Raw genomic sequence first — 9,062 nt, 5'->3', positions numbered from 1 at the left:
TGGACTCTCATTCATTGGTGGAGGTGAAGGGCTTGTGTGTCAATCACTCCAAGGAGCAGGAGCCACCACGTATGTACTGTAGCACAGAGGGAGAGTGGCTAGTGCCCATAGGGAAGTGTCTGTGTAACGTTGGCTATGAGGAGAGAGGGAGCTCCTGCCAAGGTAAGACAGTCATACTACTCCATATACTTCTTTTTATTTATTTATTTATTTATTTATTTATTTATTTATTTTTCCCTCTGGTTTCTTCTCCCCCTCTCTCTTCCCCCCTCTCTTTTTTATTTCTTATTTTATCTCCCTTTCACCTCCCTACCTCTCCATCGCTGAAATATACATTCCTAGTCGATACTCAACATTGGCTCTGAGTGTACACAGTACCTTGTAATGTTTTGAAAGCACGGTTTCAGCTGTGGTAAAGTTCTGATCTATTACACAGAGACACACACCTCATATCTGTCGGCCATCTCTGGCCTTTGCTCTAACCACTAGAAACCCAGTATGTGTGTGTATGAGGGTTGGGTGAGGAGTTCTGTGTGTATGGTAGAGGGCCCAGCTTACAGTAGTTATATCTGTGAGCTCCTCCTCTCTCACCTCATCAGGATGGAGGAAGGACCAGTTCTCTGTGTGTATGTCTGCTGTTGGAGGCCATGGAGAGAGGGGGATATCAGAGGAAAGGGTGTGTGCTGCTGAGGGCTGGGACATGATAGGGATCTGGGCTGGTGTTTTGGGTGTTTTGACATGGGCGGAGGGCTGGGAAATAGGCCTGGAGAAGATTATGTTATATGATATTGTGTGTGCAAAGATATGGTGATATGATGAGATGGTGTGTGTAAGGGGAACTTTTTGTTCCAATGGGAGCACTGTGCCCAGAGAAATTACTACAGCTCAGAAAGTCAAGAGACCATCTACTGTGTTGATCACTGTGTGAAGATATTGATCCACTCTCTGTGCATTCACTATTCTATGGATGAGTGAGTGGAAGGATGAATGAGTCATGTTGAATTAAAGATCAAAGGTAATCTCCCTGGTCAAGTTCTGGTGTCAAGGGTAAGAAAGAGAGAAGACCCTTTCCTTCCTCTCTCGTTCTCTGGAGAGAAACAAGTGAAAGAAAGACAGACAAATGGTAGTGAGGCAACTTTTCCTCCTCTCTCGGTCTCTGGGCCTCTTGGTGTCTCTGTCGCGCTCCCTCTGTCTCTCTCTCTGTCTCTCTCTCTCTGTCTCTCTCTCTCTGTCTCTCTCTCTCTCTCTGTCTCTCTCTCTCTCTCTCTCTCTGTCTCTCTCTCTGTCTCTCTCTCTGTCTCTCTCCCTCTGTCTCTCTCTCTGTCTCTCTCTCTCTGTCTCTCTCTCTCTGTCTCTCTCTATGTGTCTCTCTCTGTCTCTCTCTCTGTCTCTCTCTCTCTGTCTCTCTCTCTGTCTCTCTCTCTGTCTCTCTCTCTCTGTCTCTATGTGTCTCTCTCTCTGTCTCTCTCTCTCTGTCTCTCTCTCTGTCTCTCTCTCTCTGTCTCTCTCTATGTGTCTCTCTCTGTCTCTCTCTCTGTCTCTCTCTCTCTGTCTCTCTCTCTGTCTCTCTCTCTATCTGTCTCTCTCTATGTGTCTCTCTCTGTCTCTCTCCTGTCAGTGTGAGTAGTGTGAATGTTTGGGTGTATTTGACAATCTCTTATTAGTTTCACTGACGGCTAATGGAGTCTAATAAGGGCTTATGTTACGCCGGTTATGACAGCTGCACTGTGACTCACACACACACACACACACACACACACACACACACACACACACACACACACACACACACACACACACACACACACACACACACACACACACACACACACACACAGCCCCCCGTGTACAGCGACAGCGAGGGGCCCAGGGCGCAGCTTGGCCCCCAGTGTTAACAGACAGATGAGTGTTGAGGGGCCAGTGTAGCATGGGGTGGGTAGCAGAGTGGCTACGCTACCACCGGGATATGTTTAGGTTTCCAGAACTACTTCTCCTATCTGTGTGTGTTTTTGTAACTCTGAGTCAGATGTAGAGAAAGGCTTTACTTCACTGAATATTTCATAGAGTGTGTTTTCTTTGAGAAGTGACGCAGCATTTTCTATTTGTCTTTGCAGGGTGTGTGTGTGTGTGTTTGTACTGCGTGCCTGTGTATGTTTTTATTTTTATTTTATACTTTTTTTGTTGGTCGGTGTATGTTTGTAGGGGCCTCAAAGAGTATTTTATTTGTTTACTAGGATCCCCATTAGCTTTTGCAAAAGCAGCAGCTACTTTAACTGGGGTCCTCAAAAAACACCGAACATGACAAGTAACAAAACACTGATACACTGATAGACAAGGACAGTCACACAAATGTAAAATACATGATATACAAACAATTTAAAAAATATATATAAAAAAATACAATACAAAAATAATGTGTGTGTCTGTGTGTGTCTGTGTGTGTCTGTGTCATAGTCCCTGCCGTTCCATGAGTTGTTTTTTAAAGGCAATTTAGCTGTTTGCTTGGGTAATTGGAGATGTCCATGCGATCATTGCTCTGTACAAAACTGTGCATTGCCGTGAATTCGTTTCGGACTTGGGGACTGTGAAGAGACCCCTGGTGACATGTCTTGTGGGGTATGTATTTGTGTCTGAAGAGACCCCTGGTGTCATGTCTTGTGGGGTATGTATAGGTGTCTGAAGAGAGCCCTGGTATCATGTCTTGTGGGGTATGTATAGGTGTCTGAAGAGAGCCCTGGTATCATGTCTTGTGGGGTATGTATAGGTGTCTGAAGAGACCCCTGGTGTCATGTCTTGTGGGGTATGTATAGGTGTCTGAAGAGAGCCCTGGTGTCATGTCTTGTGGGGTATGTATAGGTGTCTGAAGAGAGCCCTGGTGTCATGTCTTGTGGGGTATGTATAGGTGTCTGAAGAGACCCCTGGTGTCATGTCTTGTGGGGTATGTATAGGTGTCTGAAGAGACCCCTGGTGGCATGTCTTGTGGGGTATGTATAGGTGTCTGAGTTTAATGTTATTTGATTATGCAGACAATCTGGAATTTTTGTCACAATAATATTTATCATACAAACTAGGAGAAGCAGTTACTCTCTTGTCAACCCTCAACCAGGAAAGACTGGCATGCATGTTGTTGTTAGTTCTGCATGTGCAGTTAAAGGCATGCTGCTCTGTTTTGAGACAGCTGCAGCTTTGCTCGGTCTTTCTTTGCTAAACTTGACCATATTAGCAGACAGTAATCAAGATGGGACAAGACCAGCGCCTGAACAACTAGTACAGTTGATTATTGTGTCATCGTTTTAGAACAGACATACCCCTCCCCATCTTCACAACAACTTTGTCAATAGGACTTGCCCATGACAATTGACCATCCAGTGTTATACCTAGGTTTAGATGTATTTAAGACCAGTTTGTTATTAATCATCCATTCTGATACTGACTGTAACTCATTATTTACAATTTCAGTGCACTCACTGGCTTTGGGTGCTGACATGTATTCCACATGCGTAGTCATTCTAGCTTCGTGTAAGACCAGTGACAAATTATTTGTACAAAATAGAGAAGAGTAACACCCAAGGTAACCGCTCTGAGGGACACAGCAATGTACATATCTGATGTTAGCGAAGCTTCCTTTGAAGATCATTCTCTGGGTTCTATTGGATAAATAACTCTCCAACCATGTGATAGCAGGTGATGTAAAGCCATAGCAAGTGAGTTTCTTCAATAACAATTTATGATCAATTACATGAAAAGCTGCACTAAAATCTAACAATACTGCTACCAATATCATCGTTTTATCCATTTATTTTAACCAATCATCAGTCATCTGAGTCAGCGCAGTACAAGTTGAGTTCCATTCTCTAGATGCATGCTGAAAGTAATCAGTTAACTTTTTCCCTGAAAAATAGCATTGTAGTTGGTCAAGCACAATCCTATCTATCAGTTTACTAAGAACAGGCAGCAAACTGATTGGGCGGCTGTTAGAGCAAAGCGTGCTTTACTATTTTTAGGCAGTAGATTTACTTTAGCTTCCTTCCACGACTGTGGACACACACTCATTTAGGCTTTGGTTAAAGATATAGCAAATAGAGGTGGCAATAGTCTGCTACCATTCTCAATAGTTTCCCATCAAGGTTGTCTATACCTGGTGGCTTATCATTATTGATGGGTAACAATGGTTTTTCCACCTCTCCCACACTAACTTGACCAAATTCAAAACAGCAATTCTTCTCTTTCATTATTAGATATTTTATACAAAAATATGATGGTTCACTGTTCAATGTTGACATTTCACTTCTGAGTTTTTCCACTTTACTAGTGAAACAGTCATTGAAAGGATTGGCCATATAGAAAGGTTTTGTAATAAATGACCCATCAACTTCCATGAATGATGGAGATGAATTGGGTTTTCTGCCCATGATATCATTTAAAGTACCCGAAGGCTTTTTCCATTATGTTTTATGTCATTTGTCTTTGTTTGGTAATATCATTTATTCTTCTTTTTGTTAAGTTTAGTCACAACATTTCTCAATTTAAAGTATGTCAACCAATCAGCTGAGCACTCTGGCTTGTAAACCACCTCCACTGCATTATTTCTTTGAACCATACCATTTTTCAATGAATCATCAATCCAGGGGGCTCTAACGGGTCTCACAGGTGCATGCTTGTCAACCATTTGTATGAATAATTGTACAAATACTTCCGGTGTTGCATCTGGATTCACTTCCTCATGCACATCAGACCAACATACATGTTTTACATCTTCAACAAAATAATCCTGAGAAAACATTTTGTATGATCTCTTATAAATTACTTTAGGCCCAGCCTTTGGAACTTTGGCTTTCCTTGTTATTGCCACAATGTTATGGTGACTCACTATAAGCTCTGCAGCATTAGTGATATATGATCAATACAAAATGTGTGTGTGATGTGGGGCTGAAGCTACTGGCCCTGAGGCTTGGTTCTCTCATTCCTCCCAGGCTTTTGGGAAGGAGGGTGGACAATGAGCCGGTCATAGTGGATGTAAATAATGTTCCCATACTCTCTAGCAGCTTTCATAGCTGGGTTAAGTTATTTCCGCCTCTGGCGCACAGACTCAGAGAAGTCCTCATTGTGGAATATATTGGTTCCTCTAAAGTTCTTGGCTCTTTCCAGAACATCCATTCTGTCCTTAAACCTCAGGAACTTGACCACTATAGGCCTGGGTCTGTCTCCTGGGCTGGTTACAGGTTTTTCAGACCTGTGGGAGCGCTCCACCTCAATCTTCATATGATCCATCTGCAGCTTTTCACTGATACTTTTTCTTACTTTCTTCTCAGACTCGGCCCAGTGCTCAGTGCTCTGGTATGCCATCCACAATGATGTTATTCCTCCGGACTGTCCCTCTAGTCTGTTTTGCCAGTCATTGTTAATAATGATTCACAGACAGTGCTGTCATCATCTTGAGAGGACTTACAGTTTGTAGTCATATTGCTGCAGGTCTCTTTCAGGACATCCACCTCTCCTTGGGAGAACTGCAGACTGTTCTTAAGGTCCTGAACCTCTCTGGTCAGATCATCCATTCTTTTGTTAGTCGAGTCCATCAGTATTTGGACAAAGCTCTTTAAGCTACAGTATTTTCCTGTTGTAACAACTGCTTGTAGAACCCTTTTTGTCCGTTTAAAAGATCCTTTACCTGTGATAGAGAAACACTGTCCTCTCCCTGACTCCCACCTTTGGCTTTGGGTGCCATGGTAGCAACGTAGGCTAAAGCTGGTACACCACACAGTTCTAGACATGGCAACATTTAGCAGGAATTTAGACAGAAACAAGCCCGTGACAATCCGCTGTCCCAGCCCACAAGTGCGGGCTGTGTTCAGGCTGTCAAGGAAACCTCACTAGCTTCATAGCTAGTTAGCAGCTAGGCTAGCTGCTACGCTGCTCTTCAAACTTTTAGTTGTCCCTAGACAGATATAGCAGTCTCAGCAACTGATGCTAACCGTATCGTGGGATCCAAATTAAAAAGGTAGCTAGTAACCAAACTTATTCAATAGAACACTTTCAAAACAACAAACCGAGCTATACCTCGTTCCGTGTTCAACACATAACGATGTTCTGTACCAAATGGTCTGTACCAGCGTATGTGGGGTGTCATATGTATCCGGTGCTATAGCTCTGTGTGTTAGCTCAGAGATTTGTGTAAAGCTGAGGAATTGTTTTCATAGTGAGGCTTCAAAATAAAATAAGAGTTTAGTTCCGACTACAAGGGCTTTAGCATGCTGCCGCCTGGTGTGTATTTGTTTGTGTGTTTGTTTGTGTGTGTGTGTGTGTGTGCACAACAAGATATCAGTCTGACTTCATGTCCCGACGTCCTTGGACAAATGTCTGTTTTTGACGAGTAAACTGACTTAATCTGCCAACATTCGGTGACAAACGTGTTACATTTGGGCACAAAGAAACAACTCTAAAGTTAAGTTTAGGCATTAATTCCGACTGGGTTAAGGTTTTAGGATAGGCTTAAAACAGAAACAACTCTAAGGTTAAGTTTAGGCATTAATTCCGACTGGGTTAAGGTTTTAGGATAGGCTTAAAACAGAAACAACTCTAAGGTTAAGTTTAGGCATTAATTCCGACTGGGTTAAGGTTTTAGGATAGGCTTAAAACAGAAACAACTCTAAGGTTAAGTTTAGGCATTCATTCCGACTGGGTTAAGGTTTTAGGATAGGCTTAAAACAGAAAAAACTCTAGGGTTAAGTTTAGGCATTCATTCTGACTGGTTAATTGAAGGATTAAGGTTTGGGATAGGGTTAAAACTTTAGGCATTAATTCCGACTGAGCTTGCTAAATTGTTGTGGACGGATGCCGGTGTGGTATAAGACGTGAAATCCAGCTCTATAAACTGTGGGTTTAATCCCAGTGGGTTCAATCCCAGTGTGGGGCAGTTTTGACGACGTTTCCGTCCTGGGGATCTGCACGAAGATTGAATTTCACCCTGGATCTGGAGGGATCCCTCTGATGTGCATGCATGCATACATGAATGCATTTCTAGCAGTAGAAGCAAAGTTCAATAGACATAGAAGGACTTTAAGTTCTTTGCCAGTAATATAACATTGTCTGATCAATGAAGGTCATAACATTGTCTGATCAGTGAAGCTCATAACATTGACTGATCAGTGAAGCTCATAACATTGACTGATCAGTGAAGCTCATAACATTGTCTGATCAGTGAAGGTCATAACATTGTCTGATCAGTGAAGGTCATAACATTGACTGATCAGTGAAGCTCATAACATTGACTGATCAGTGAAGCTCATAACATTGACTGATCAGTGAAGGTCATAACATTGACTGATCAGTGAGCTCATAACATTGACTGATCAGTGAAGGTCATAACATTGATTGATCAGTGAAGGTCATAACATTGACTGATCAGTGAAGGTCATAACATTGACTGATCAGTGAAGGTCACTTCATCCAGGAGGAACTAGATCTAGATCATCTAATAGACTGTATCTGCCTCAGCCAGAGAGATGATGAGACACCTCACATTTTCATACGGGAGTTCTGTGTAGCTTTGTGGACAGAAAATGACACTATAGGAGTCCACTGGTAGAGTGACACTGTCCTCTGGTGTTACATTGGACTGAAGCAGGTAATGTAGTTGATATCTACCATCAGTGTGAAATTCCTCCAACCTTAATTTGAGCTTAAAACAGCAAACACAGGGCGCTCAGCAGCCAGCCGGATGTGTGTCACAGTGTGTGTGTGTGTGTGTGTGTGTGTGTGTGTGTGTGTGTGTGTGTGTGTGTGTGTGTGTGTGTGTGTGTGTGTGTGTGTGTGTGTGTGTGTGTGTGTGTGTGTGTGTGTGTGTGTGTGTGTGTGTCAGCAGCTGTTCACCAGTTCCTCTGAGACAGACAAGGGTTTACATTCCTGTTGGATTTACCAAGACACACAATCCCACACACACTAGCCCTTATTACTTATCAGACACACACACACACACACACACACACACACACACACACACACACACACACACACACACACACACACACACACACACACACACACACACACACACTGCTTGCCAACCTTGATTACTTAGCAGATCTTATTAAAGCCAGAGTGTGGTGGGGTATTTTAACAAGCCGCCAGTTAAGCTGAGGAGTAACTGTAATTCTGCCTGGCATGAACACACACACACACACACACACACACACACACACACACACACACACACACACACACACACACTGTTGGCAGTTCTGAGCGATATCTGGGTGCTGATCTATCGGCTCATGTGATGTTAACTCTTGTTTCTGCAGCTGTGAATGCCCTGTCTTGGTTTATGTGAGATAGAGCACTCTACTTTCTCTTAAAGTACACATTGATTCCCCCTCTAGGCAGACATTGGCCTTGGAAGTGGTTTAGGCTAGTGTAGACAGACAGATTGGTCCCTTCAACTAAACATTGATGTTCATTAGCCTGATCATCTGTAACACAACGACGGGCCAGTACTGGGTCTCTTTGTCAATATGGGCTCTGGTCATTATGGAATTGTAACTGTGTCACTTTTTGATGTGTAGATATTTGCGCATGTTTTGGGTCTTTTTTTAGGCTGTGGTTGTTTTGGGAGCAGTACTATAGCTAATGATGCAGTGTTGTGTAATATTGAGTTCAGACTTGGATGGGGTGGGAGGAGGTCTCGGTTTGTTATCCGATTTAGCTGTGGAGGCAAACGGCAGGACTGCTCATTACTGCTCATACACTGTGTGTGTGTGTGTGTGTGTGTGTGTGTGTGTGTGTGTGTGTGTGTGTGTGTGTGTGTGTGTGTGTGTGTGTGTGTGTTAGTGCTGAGCGATTAGTTCTTTTTGAGGTCGGTTCTGTTTCGATATTTTGGGGGGACATTAAATGCACTATGCATTATGTGGGTTGAATGCTGTAATACAGAATAAAACAATTCATAAAAGTCCCATGATGTGGTAGTGACTAGGGCTGTGGTGGTCATAACATTTTGTCAGCTGGTGATCGTCAAGCAAATAACTGCTGGTCTCACAGTAATTGACCGTTAATTAACATAAACACATTTA

The 9,062-nt window shown here is 42.9% G+C and overlaps 1 protein-coding gene across 2 annotated transcripts in view; it reads left to right on the top strand.

Annotated features, from left to right (window-relative positions):
- LOC106586535 (ephrin type-A receptor 3) overlaps positions 1–9,062 on the top strand; it is a 153,631-nt gene that overhangs the window by 18,308 nt on the left and 126,261 nt on the right. For both annotated transcript variants that reach the window (XM_014173940.3, XM_045707295.2), the window contains exon 3: positions 1–162. This exon is cut by the window's left edge and continues 499 nt beyond it. In XM_014173940.3, coding sequence (XP_014029415.2) covers positions 1–162 — 162 coding nt within the window. The remainder of the gene's footprint in view (positions 163–9,062) is intronic.

The sequence above is a fragment of the Salmo salar genome, chromosome 25 (assembly GCF_965601325.2).
Source record: "Salmo salar chromosome 25, fSalSal1, whole genome shotgun sequence".
In the NCBI taxonomy this organism is placed as follows: Eukaryota; Metazoa; Chordata; class Actinopteri; order Salmoniformes; family Salmonidae; genus Salmo; species Salmo salar.
This window is presented reverse-complemented; position numbering and strand designations above follow the sequence as displayed.